Source organism: Panthera pardus, unplaced genomic scaffold (genome assembly GCF_024362965.1).
Source record: "Panthera pardus isolate Hobbes unplaced genomic scaffold, ASM2436296v1 HiC_scaffold_10, whole genome shotgun sequence".
NCBI lineage: Eukaryota > Metazoa > Chordata > Mammalia > Carnivora > Felidae > Panthera > Panthera pardus.
Window position 1 is genome coordinate 58,685,823 of NW_026526655.1, and position 13,468 is coordinate 58,699,290.

At 35.0% G+C, this 13,468-nt stretch overlaps 1 protein-coding gene and 1 non-coding gene across 4 annotated transcripts in view; one reads left to right on the forward strand and one right to left on the reverse strand.

Annotated features, from left to right (window-relative positions):
• Positions 1-5,514: 5,514 nt before the first annotated feature.
• The window catches only part of SCRN3 (secernin 3), a 31,447-nt gene continuing 23,493 nt past the window's right edge, over positions 5,515-13,468 (reverse strand). For all 3 annotated transcript variants that reach the window (XM_019460053.2, XM_019460025.2, XM_019460036.2), the window contains 3 exons: positions 10,701-10,863; positions 9,676-9,856; positions 5,515-6,056 (listed from right to left, as the gene is read on the reverse strand). In XM_019460053.2, the coding sequence (XP_019315598.1) occupies positions 5,886-6,056; positions 9,676-9,856; positions 10,701-10,863 (515 nt within the window). In that variant the 3' untranslated portion in view covers positions 5,515-5,885. The remainder of the gene's footprint in view (positions 6,057-9,675; positions 9,857-10,700; positions 10,864-13,468) is intronic.
• On the forward strand, positions 12,510-12,612 carry LOC128772670 (U6 spliceosomal RNA). Its single transcript, XR_008416818.1, has one exon. It is a non-coding gene; the product is annotated as a U6 spliceosomal RNA (small nuclear RNA).

Genomic DNA, 13,468 nt, shown 5'->3' on the forward strand with positions numbered 1-13,468 from the left:
CAATAATAAATAAAACGTTTAAAAAAAAAAAAAAGGTGTGTGTGTGTGTGTGTGTGTGTGTGTGTGTGTGTGTGTATACACAATGGAATATTATTCAGCCATAAGAAAATGAAATCTTGCCATTTGCAACAACATGGTTGTATCTAGAGAGTATAATGCTAAGCAAACTAAGTCAGAGAAAGACAAATACCATATGATTTCATTCATATGTGAAATTTAAGAAACAAAACAACAACAAACAAGAAACCAAAAGACAAACTGTTAATGATAGAGAACAAACAGATTGTTTTCAGAGGGGGAGGGGGGGGGTTGGGTGAAACAGGTGAACGGGATTAAGAGTATATTTACCTTGATGAGCACCAAGTAATATATGGAATTGTTGACTCAGTCTATTGTATACCTGAAGCAAATATAACACTGTATGTTAACTGTACTGGAATTAAAAATAAAAGTTTTTTTGGTTGAAGATTAATATATAAATTGATGTTTTCAACAAAGATCAAACAAACTAGCTTTCTCTAAAGTACTCAGTTTAAGGTTCCCGGCTAGCTCAGTCAGTAGAGCATGAGACTCTTAAAGTACTCAGTTTATTAGTTATTCCCTTGGTTTATTACATCATGGTAAATAATAAACCATATCATTGAAGGATTAACCAAAAAAAAAAAAAAGCTTAATTTCAAAAATATATTTTTTACTCCTAAGAAACACCTGAAATTTAAGAAAACCTTACATTTTCAGGGTGCCTGGGTGGCTCAGTTAAGCGCCCAACTTCAGCTCAGGTCATGATCTCACGGTTCATGGGTTCAAGCCCCGCCTCAGGCTCAGGCTCTGTGCTAACAGCTCAGAGTCTGGAGCCTGCTTCGGATTCTGTCTCCCTCTCTCTCTCTCTGCTCTTCTCCTGCTCATGCTCTGTCTCTCTCAGTTTCTCAAAAATAAATAAACATTTAAAAAAAAAGGGAAGTCTTAAATTTTCTAAAATATACTACAAGGCGTTAATTACCCACACAATTACCAAAACCCAAATACCATATTGGATTTACATAGTGAAAGTCTCCTAAACTTAATTAATTCACATATCCTTATAATAATATCAGTCTTTAGGGAGTTATTATTCCCATTTTGAATATGTAAAAAAGCAACAGGTCGACCGGAGACTTAACAAAGGTTACCAAGTTGTACAGATAGATTGTCTAAATAATTTGCTCAACTTTACAGAGGACTGGGTACATTATTTCCATCAGCACTTCAATTCATTTAACAAATATTTATTGAGCCTCTAACTTGTGCCAACACAATGTTGAATACTGAGCACACAACAGTGGGGTTCCTAACCTCATAAAGCTTCTATTTTACTGTGAAAAACAGATGTGAAACATATAATTACACTTGTGATCAGGATCACATGTGGCTCTGAGGGTACGTAACAACAGACTTGACCTTGTGGTATGGGGAAAACTTTCCTGAGGAACTCCTGCTTCAGCAAAATTCTAAAGGATAAAAACAACTACTTACATAAAAAGGAGGATGTGAAATGAATGGTGCAAGCAGAGGGCACAGCCATTGTGAAGGAGCTGGGCACATTCAAGGATTTGAAAGAGCAGTGTAGTGAGCGAAACAAGCCAGTCAAAGAAAGACAAATACGATGATTTCGCTCATATGTGGAGTTTAAGACACAAAACAGATGAACGTAGGGGAAGGAGAAAAAAAGATACGGAGGCAAACCATGAAAGAGACTCTTAACTTTAGAGAACGGTGGGTTGATGGAGGGAGGTGGGTGGGGGATGGGCTAAATGATGAGTATTAAGGAGGGCACTTGCTATGATGCGCACTGGGTGTTATATGTAAGTGATGAATCACTAAATTCTCACTAATGTTACACTGTATGTTAACTAATTTAAATTATAACTTGAAACATTAAAAAACCCTGAAAGACCAGGGACACCTGGGCGGCTCCATCAGTTAAGCATCCAACTTAAACTCAGGTCATGATCTCATGGTTCATGGGTTCGAGTTCGGCCTTGGGCTCTCTGCTGTCAGCTCAGAGTCTGGAGCCTGTTTCAGATTCTGTGTGTGTGTGTCTGCCCATACCCCACCTGTGCTCTCTCTCTCTCTCAAAAATAAATGAATAAACTTAAAAAAAAAAAAAAAGCAGCAGAGTAAAAGCTTTTTAAAAAGGCAATAGTGTACAAGGGTTCCTTTACACTGTCAGTGAGAATGCAAATTGATGCAGGCACTGCAAAAACAGTACAGGGGTTCCTTCAAAAGTTAAAAATAGAGGGGCACCTGGGTGGCTCAGTCAGTTAAGCGTCTGACTTTTAAGTTTGGTTCAGATCATGATCTCATGGGTTGTGAGTTCGAACCCTTCATCAGGCTCTGTGCTGACAGCATGGAGTCTGCTTTGGATTCTCTCTGCCCCTCCCCTCCCCTCTCTCTGTCAAAATAAATTAAACATTTTTTTTTTAAGTTAAAAATAGATTTGCCATATGATCCACTAATTCCACAACTGGGTATTTAACCAAAGAAAACAAAAACACTAATCCGAAAAGATATATGTACCCCTATGTTTATTGCAGCATTACTTACATAGCTTAGATGCAGAAGCAACCCAAGTGTCCACTGATAGATGAATGGATAAAGAAACTGTGGTGCATATATACAATGGAATATTATTCAGCAATAGGAAAGAATGAAATCTTGCCATTTGCAACAACATGGATGGGCCTAGAAGGTATAATGCCAAGTGAAATAAAAAAGACAAATACCATATGATTTCACTCATGTGCAGAATTTAAGAAAACAAAGGAACAACAACAGCAACAAAAACCAAACAGACTTCTAAATAGAGAACGAACTGGTGGTTGCCAGAGGGGAGGTGGGTGGGGGGGATGGTGAAAGAGATAAAGGGGATTATGAAAAGAAAAAAAAAAAAAAACCTAGCAAAAGTATAATAAGATACAGATGGGCAGATCAGCAAGATCTCATTGATAGTTCTTAAGGACCGGGACTTATCTCAATGACTTTTTAAAAGAATTTTAGATTCAACAATAAGAAAATGAACAGCCTGATTTTTAAAATGGGCAAAATATCTGAACAGATATCTCACCAAAGAAGATATACAGAGGGAAATTAAGCATATTAAAAGATGCTCTGCAACATAAGTCATCAGGGAAATGCAAATTAAAACAAGGAGATACTACACACATCTATAAGAATAGCCAAAATCCCGAACACTGACGATACCAAATGATAAGTAAGGATGTGGAGCAACAGAAACTCTCATTCATTGCTGGTGGAATGCAAAATGATAGTCACTTTGGAAGATAGTGTGGCAGTTTCTTACAAAACTAAACATACTCTTACCATACCATCCAGCACTCATGCTGCTGGTATTTATCCAAATGAACTGAAAACTTATGTCTACACAAAAACTGGCACATAGATGTTTATAGCAGCTTTATCATAACTGCCAAAACATGGAAGCAACTAAGGTGTCCTTCAGTAGGACCTATGGTTTTATGACTGGGTATCCGCAATCAAAATATCCAGAATACTATTCAGCACTGAAAAGAAATGAGCTCCCAAGCCATGAAAAGGCATGGAGGAATCTTAAATGCATATTACTAAGTTAAAGAGCAAATCTGAAAAGGCTATATACTGTACGATTCCAACTATATGACATTCTAGAAAAGGCAAAACTATGGAGATAATAAAAAGGTAAGTGGCTGTCAGGGATTAGGGGGAGGGAGAGATGAATAGGTGGAGCACAGAGGATATTTAAAGCAGTGAAACTATTCTGTATAATACTCACTAATGCACGTCATTAAACATTTGTCCAAACCTATAGAAGGTACAATGAGTGAACCCGAATGTAGACTATGGCTTTTGGGTGATAACGATATGTCAGTGTAGGTTCATCAATTGTAACAAACGTATTACTCTGGTGTGGGATGTTGACAGAGGGGGGGAAGTTGGAGGTGGGACAGGACGTATGCAGGGACTCTGTACTTTCTGCTCAGTTTTGCTTTAAACCTAAAACAGCTATAAAAAAATATTTTCTTAAAAAGTTTTAGGAAGGAAATTTATTATTAGATTTACATTCCCAAGAGATCACTCTGCTGCAGTGACCCATGTGAATGGAGATAAAAAAACAAAAATGGGTGTAGGACAGTTCACTGCAGTTGTCCAGGTGAGAGACAGTGCTAGTTGAGACTAGGGTGGGATGAAAGGAGGAAGAGAAAACATGTGAGCCCCAGAGAGAGAAATAAGATTCAAGTATGTGCCCCTGGATAAATGAACAGCCTGCTTACCCTTAGTTTCCCCATATATTAAGAGAGAGAAAGGAGGTGTATGGGGGTTGGCCAAAGGTCTTCATGATTTGGGGAGAGGCTTTCACTGAACCATCTGTAAAGCAAACACATAATTAACTGAGTACTTGAGACAAATCTCTTTTCTTTTGTAATGGTAGCTCTGTATTAGACGAACAAAATTAAGCAGATTGTGGTTTTTAAATTTTTTTTTTTTTACATTTATTTATTTTTGAGAGACAGAGAGAGACAGAGCGCGAACAGGGGAGAGGGAGATAGAAAAGGAGACACAAAATCCAAAGCAGGCTCCAGGCTCTGAGCTGTCAGCACAGAGCCCAAGGTGGGGCTCGAACCCACAAACCATGAGATCATGACCTAAATCGAAGTCGAACGCTCAACCAACTGAGCCACCCAAGCACCCCTAAGCAGATTATGGCTTTTATGAGAGAACTTAAAAAAAGAAATTTTCTTTAATCATCCACTACTTTAGTAATAATCCTAATTACAATGATAGCAACCAATAAATATGATAATATAATAAAAAACCTAAAATAGATATTTCTAGAAACCAATAAATAATGTTGAGTTGGATTCTTCTTTTGTTTTATAGTTGCAACTTTGAGTCTTACTTGGTAATCTCCATGTAACTTTAACAAAGTTTTATAAACTTTGGGTAAATATTACTTATTAATAATGTTCATAATACATTATGCACTATAATGTTCTTCATGTTCATAATACACTAATAATTCTATTTTGTTGCCACTATCTCATTTCTGTTGCTGTTTTCACTGAGTGAAGAGAAACAAAATTTGAGAAAGATTCAAGACACAGAAACAGTATCTCCTGAGGTCTTGGTTCCCTTATCCCATTTCCTAATCCCCCAGACAAGCTCTCCTAAAAACATTACCATAAAAGCCTATAAGGGTGCATGGCTGAAAAAGTGCTTGATAATTAGAGCTAAAAGCTCACTGATGCCAAGTCTTGACAAAAAGCATGTTTGTGTCTAATAAAAGCACATTTGCAAGATTAATACACTGTAGTAAGACAATGTATAAATCTAGAAAATTTTGTTAGAGATGATTAATATTTGCCTAATGAGAAAAAACTCATTACTTGAAAAACAATATTTTCCATTACTAAAGAAAAATCTACTTTCTTGCTGTAATTGAGAAAATTATTTGAGGACAATACATAAATATACTAAATATAAACCTATTCATTATTTTAATATTTCATACTTTATGCAGAATTGAATATTTAATTATTGTAATTTTTAAAAAGGTATTATGGCTGGAAAAAAACCACATACACATACACACACACACACACACACACACACACACACACACACACACACACACACAAATACCTGAAATAACTCCTGGCTATTCCATGACATATGTGCCTAATTCCAATGTTATTTTCTTTCTCAATATTTCAGCAAGACTATGTGTAGTTTTAATAGGCCATTAGGTAAATGCTATTAAAGAAAAATCAGATCTACTCAAACTAGGTTATATCATTTACCAAGGTGATAATTTCTGACTTTGAGGAAGATTGTTGACCATTTATATGACACTAAGAACTAATGTTTGACTTATAAATTCTAATTTCATCTTTTGCACACTGGGGAAAGAGATTAACAATTTTATCAACATCAAGATGCTTGTTTTGAAGAATTGATTCCATTTCTTTGAATAGTTCTTTCTCCAGTTTCCTCATGTTGTCCAACATAGTTTTGGCTTTTTCCTGAACAATGAAAAAATAAAAATAAGTAAATACACACACACATGTAAGTCTAACCAAATTCCAAACCACCTCTACAGACAAGTTTTTTTTTTTCATTCTGGTTTCCACTTCTAGTTTGGTTCCCCTCTCATTCTTTAGATATAGTACGGAATGAAATTCTTCAGGAAAAATCTTTGTTCTATATTGAATTAATGGATTAACTCCAATTTATTAGGTATTTTTAGTAGAAAAGATTAAGCATAATTGCATAGGATTAGTCTATAAGCAAGAAACCTAAAAGAAAAATTTACAGGACCATTGAAATTATGATATTGTGTCTGGGGAAGGTTGCTGAAAAATGAGGCTAAGATATTTTTATGAAGGTGGATCTTCTATATTTAAAATCAATATTATCAGATTAAACAAAGGAAAAAGAACAGTAGTATTCAAGGGAAAGAACAACTAAAAAAGACATTTTCTCTATGATTCCTCCCTGTTTCAAGAATCGGGGGAAAGGTCATTACTCATATAGAATAAAGGAATTTTTAAGTTATTGGTGAATTACCATGACCAGTTATAGGGTAGGTACTGAGAGAAAAAATATATAAGAAGAAAGTTACTAGAAAGTAAGAATAATTTTAAAAATTTGAACCATTATAGGGCAGAATTCCACAAAACAAAGATGCTGAATCTAAACATGGACTTTAAAATCAAATTGGATCAACTTTTTCTGATGAAACACTACATTACATATTAGTGAGAAAAAAATATATTTTGTCTATAAATGGTATTGAAATAATTGGTCACCTCTTGGAAAACAAAGTTAGAATCCCTACTTCATAACATACACAAAAATAAATTTCAGGGGCACCTAGGTGGCTCAGTAAGTTAAGCACCAGACTCTTGATTTCAGCTCAGATCATGATCTCAGGGTTCGTGAATTCCAGCCCCACGTTGGGCTCTGCGCTGACAATGCGGAGCTTGGTATTCTCTCTCTGCCCCTCCTCCCACACCCTCTCTCTCTCTCTCTTAAATAAACATGAAAAAATAGAAAGAAATTTCAGAAAAATTCAAGAACTATTTTTTTCAAGCACACATACATACTAGAAGAAAATACAGAAGTTATATTTATTTTGAGATGAAGCAGGCCTCTAGAAGCATGAAATCAAGATGCCTTAAAGGAAAAGACTAACAAATGTAATGGACTTAACTTAAAACTTCTGTCTGAAAAAAAAGTTAAATAAACAATAAACTGAGATAAAAAATTGCAATATAACAAAGACTCAAAATTCATATAGTTTTGCCTCTCTGAGGCAAAAGACAAAAACAACCAAGCAACAATTGAAAAACAGGCTAAGGAAAAGAACAGGCAAGTCATTTAAGAGGAAATACTAATGGCTAATAAACATCTGAGAAGCTTTTCAACCTCATCAGTAATCAAGAAACGTACATTAAAACTACCAGTAGCATTGACTCTCCCTAAGTCATAAAAATAGACTAGAACCAGAGAAAGACAAATACCATATGATTCTGCATAATATATGTGGAATCTAAAAAACAAAACAAATGACAAAAAGCAGCATTAGACCCATAAATACAGAGAACAAAGAAATTGATGGTTGCCAGATGACAGGGGGTGAGGAGGTAGACAATATGAGTGAAGAGAAGAGGAAGATATAGGTGTCCAGTTATGGAATGAATGCCATGGGGATAAAAGGCACATAAGGAATATAGTTAGTGGTATTGTAATAGCATCGTATGGTGACAGATGGCAGCTACACGTGGGGTGAGCATAGCATAATGTATCGATTTGTCCAATCACTATATTGTGCACCTAAAACTAATGTTAACATTTTGTGTCAATTATACTTCAGTAAAAAAAAAAAAAAAGGAGACTAGAATCCAGCTCTTTGACACTTCTTCCTTCAGGTTCTATGGTTTCTCCATTACTTTCTGTTGTCAATCAACATTTAATGGCTATTAAATAAAGCCTAAAATACTAACAGCTTTTAAATTTTAATTTCAATATTACTTAGAAAAATGTCAATCAGCATTTTAATTTAACAAGCATTTAATAATAAGTCTACACAACCAACCTTCCAGAAACAGTATTGAGGGGAAAGGAAGCTGACAATGCTGAGAACTAAGTAAGCGATTAGTGGCAGTGTGGAGGCTGCTCAGGAAGAAGTGAGGGAAAATCCCTCCAGAGCAGACATATCTCTTGAAACATATCACTGAGGAACTTGAGCAAAGGCAAGAAGGACCAGGGGGCTCATTTGTCACAGGACTGTGCTCAGTCAGGAGTGTAAGCCAAGCCCACGCAGTGGATGACACCACTGGCCGGTAGACTGGGCTCTCATCAGCGTACTTAATGCCCCTAGAACAACTTGCCTGCCTCTCATTCCATGCCACCGGCTACCTACAAAAAGTGTTTTACACTGTAAGTTACAAGTGAAAACAAAGTAGTCCAAGATAAAGCAAGTGTCAAGAATCCACAGCAAACAGGAGGTCTAGCCAGAGTTCTCTGCTTTAAGTGTAAGCAAAGCGGGTGGGGGAATGGCAACCGTGCAAAAATACTACAGACAAAAGTAAATAAATAATTACCTGGAAGACAACTGATACAATGCATTTTATGTAGAAAGAATGTAAATGTATATATCTCGAGGAAGTAAAAGGAATAATAGCAATAGAAATCGGGAGCCGGTACAAACAGGTGTGGAAAGGTACAAGATGGCCAATCTTTTCCTCCCTGGAGGGAGTCAGTTGATGGTTCTGTAAAAAACCTCCAGCTAGCTCTTCCATTTCCTTCTAATCTATATTTTATCTCTGGGGCAGAGAGGGAAGAAAGCTGAAGAGGCATGGATATTAGAAAATTATTTGTCAATCTGTCTGTCTGCCCAAAAATATATCTGCTTATTTCTAGAGATGAGATTTTGGATGATGTTCATCTCCTATACTGCTTACATTTAAAAATAATAAGCACTTACCATTTTTTAAAAAAGACTCCAATTCATTATTAAGTCTAAGGAGTGTTAAGCATTTCCAATAAAAATTAATCTGAGGCTATCTGATTAAGAACATTTTGTATGTAAGAGATCATGTTAACTGCCCTCCAGTAGCTCTGTAATTTTTGGTGTGAGATATAAACTAAGCAAGCTACTTAAACTCTCTAAGTCTCAGTAAATGGAGATTCCTTATCAGTGAAATGGAGATAACAATAGTATTTACCTCATAAAGTGGTTTGAAGATTAAATAAAATATTCTATTTTGCGTAATGATACCATCGTGCTGAGTGTATAAAAAGTGCCCAATAAATGTTAGGTATTGTTATTATGTTTAATATACTAAATTTCTCTAAGAGATTCATAGTGCATTCTTAACCATTATTTTAAATCTTTGGTTTGAGCTCTACTATAATTGAACATCTAAACTATTTTATTTTTATTTTATTTTTAAAAGCTTTTATTATTTTTTTAAATGTTTGTTTATTTTTGAGGGAGAGAGAGAGTCTAAACTATTTTTAAACCTATTTTTACATGAAGGAAGGAAAGAAAGGTGAAGTTCCAAAGTTCAAAATGTGGACTGAATCACACTTTAAACTGTTCTTAATGATAAAACAGAGAATATAATTTAATCATACCTCCTTTTTGTCTATTACTTCCAATGCCTGTTGATGTTCTTGATAGAGTGGGTGTCTTCTGTCAGGCTTAAACTGAAAACGTGGTTTCTTTTTAACTGGGTCTTCAAGATCAAATGTTGGTGAACTGGTATCCAATAGTTGTGAAACATTTGGCACAAATATGAAAGGCTTAAAAACAGATCTAGAAAAAAAAGTCATAGAGTTGGCTTTTGGGGATAGTGGGGATAGGAAAATATTTAGCATTATGCTAAATCTTCTAAGATACCCTCTAGTTAGAAGGGCCTGGCATAGAAACAGTGTCCAGTGAAATTATAGTCCATCATTTTCTACTGAAAACTCCATAGTTGAAGGGTAAGAACAATCCTCAATGTTACAGATTGAGGATTAGGATCTGGAATGAAATCACAGCAGCAGTATTAATAAAGTGGCCTCAAGTCTCACTCCATCTTCTTGAAGTGATCTTTAATAACATGAAAGACTGTAACACTGAGAGAATATAAGATCATTTCTCAATGTAATGTGCATTAAGTTCTATGAGAGACACTAATGACTTAAGACAATTGTAACATATCTAAAATCCAATTTTAGATATAACTTCAACTACTGATAGTTTAAGTTTTACAGGCACATATTTTCTAGATATGAGCGGATAAGTAACCATCTAAATCCAGCACAACTACATCATTTAATCTTCTTAGTATTCTTAACCATCTAATATTATAATACTGAAATCTGCAAAAGAAAACCATCTACTTTCTTTTCTTGACAATTTTAAATATATTTGGCCAAAGAGAGTAAGGATAACTGCAGACAAGAAACTATTAACATTTTTGTCCTAAAAAATGAGAATAGTTATGGCAGGAATGCACATATGTAAATGGCAGCCTACAACCTGAACAGAAAATATATCCAAAAATTATTGTCCTATTTGTGTAAGAAAAAGTTAGCCTGGCAAAATCACCAACAGACTGATGACTATCCTAGCCCCTGACCCCTTGTTGGTTTACAGTATTTTGTGACTTTACCTCTCAGGATCAGGGGTCCCTGTAAAGAAGTGAATGCAAGGAAGGTTGGAGTCTTGAGGTAAAATAGAAACCATGCTTGCAGTGGTCAGGAATTCTCCCTCCATATTAATGCCACTTGGTTTATCTCGGAGAATTTCCATCATTGTTTCAAAAGTTATATTTCCTAGGAAAATCATTTCAAAAATCATCAAATACATATGAATTTGCAGGTTGACATGCTGCAATCATGAACTGCTTTCTCTGTTGATAATATATAACATGAGATATTGGGATAAATTAGATATTGGGATAGGGATAAATTAGAGATTGACTACGAACAAACCTTGTATCATAACTATTCGTCTCATTCCACTATCATAAGGAAGATTTCTTAAAAAATATAAAACACACTAAATCTCAAAAGCATTACTATCAGGTAAAATCTGTAACTTCCTAAGAAGGAATAAAAAATGCAAAATACACTCAATCTCGTTGTCCTTACAAAAATTTTTAAGGTGTATTTAGTTAGCAGTGAACTGACAATATCAGTAACTATCATCTGAGCCTATCCATTCTGGGAAGCAAATATTAAAAGAATACAGTGCTTGGTTTCCAGTATTATACAAGGCGTTCTTTACAAAATAAAATACTCCTTTTCCTGTAATTTCTGTGGCTGATATTAATACTCTTATCTGAAAGTGTGAACTGTAACCTGAGTGGGAATGAAGCAAACAAAACACATTATTAGTTAGTGGGATTTTAATGAACATAAATCTGCTGGACTACTTAAAATATTTAAATGTCCATTGTGTGTGATAAAACAGATGGCATTATATTTTGTTTTCTGCTTTCATATGTAAAGTTTGATATTTTAAGGAGTTTTTTATTTTAGAAAAAGAAACTATTTTATCTCTTTAGCAAACACAACATGACCATGGTTACAGAGAGCCTCAGAATTCCATATTTGCAAGGCATTTCCACCAAAAAATTTAAAAAGCCATCGTGCGTTCGGACATCTCTGCTCCTTGCTATACATATCCATGCTCAAAGATGTGGTTCAGGATCTAACTACCTCATGAAAGATGAAGAATCTTACCCCCTTACACAATGCAGTCCTCCAAAACGTAGCCCAAATATCTTCTACTCACATGTCATAATTCTCTTCCCTAAAATTTGACTCTCAATTCCCCCCGAATCAAATTAAAACTCCTTCATTTTAAAAAAGTATTTATGTTTAGAGAAAGAGAGAGAGCACAAGCTTGGGAGGTGCAGAGAGAGAGGGAGAGAGAGGATCCCAAGCAGATGAACCGTGAGATCATGACCTGGGCAAATCAAGAGTCAGACGCTTAACAGATTAAGCCACCCAGGTGCCCCCAAACTCCTTCAAATTAAAATTTACCATTAGGATGAACTGAAATAAGCTTTTCCTTTCATATAAGCATTCTTGATTTTTTGCACGTATAGCTTCTATCTCTGCCATTAGATTATAAATTCTCTAAAGACAAAAATGAGATTTTTCTCTATTTAGTTCTCATTCCTCCAACAAATACTTATTGAGCATCTACTAAATGCCAGGCACTGTCCTAGGAAATAGAGAGATAGACAGACAGATTGATATTGATGCACTTTGACACAGATATGTAGCTCTGTGAATATAAAGAAGTGAAAGTTCCCTCATCCAATTTCAGTTGGAGGTAACCACAGTTAACAATTCAAAAAGGATCTTTCAGGAAGACTTTCAGAATAGGTTTAAAAGCTTTCAAACAGGAAATTCTCATTATCAAAAGAAAAGTGGTATAAGAAAATAGCCATTTAAAGCAACACATCTAAGTGCTCGCTTTGGCAGCACATATACTAAAATTGGAATGATACAGAGATTAGCATGCCCCTGAGCAAGGATGCCATGCAAATTTGTGAAGTGTTCCATATTTTTTTTCTTATTCTTTGATACAGAAAGAGAACATTTTATTTTTATTTTCCGTTAAAAAATTTTAAGAATTTTTTGCTATAGTTTTTATTTTTTGTAATTTTTTAAATTCTACTTTACTTTCCTCATTTCATTTTATTCTATTTTGTTGTATACATTTTTAAATTTTTAACACTTCTTACTTTTTTTTCTTTTCTTTCCCTTTTTTCTCTATTCTATCAAGATTCTTTCAAAAACCAGGCCAAAACGCACCTAGGATCTAGCTTCCTTTATTTGATTTTTTGTGTTGCTTTTAATTTTTTAATTTTAATTTTTTTATTAATTATTTTTCTTCCTCCAAAATGGCAAAATGAAGGATTCGCTCCAAAAGAAAGAACAGGAAGAAATGACAGCCAGGGACTTACTCAACACAGATATAAGCAAGATGTCTGAACCAGAATTTAGAATCATGATAATAAGAATACTAGCTGGGGTTGAAAAAAGCATAGAAGACACCAGAGAATCCCTTTCTGCGGAGACAAAAGAAGTAAAATACATTTGAGATTGCATCTCAGTTGTATGCCACAGCGGCAAGAATGGATGAAGCAGATCAGCGATATAGAAGACAAAATTATGAAGAATAATGAAGCAGAAAAAAGAGGGAAACTAAGGCAAAAGAGCATGACACAAAAATTAGAGTACCCAGTGACTTATTAAAAAGGAATAACATCTGAATCATAGAAGTCCCAGAAGATGAAGAGAGAGAAAAAGGAGTAGACAGTTTATGTGAGCAAACCACAGCAGAAAATTTTCCTTACCTGGGGAAAGACACAGACATCAAAATCCAAGAAGCACAGAGAACTCCCATTAGATTCAACAAAAA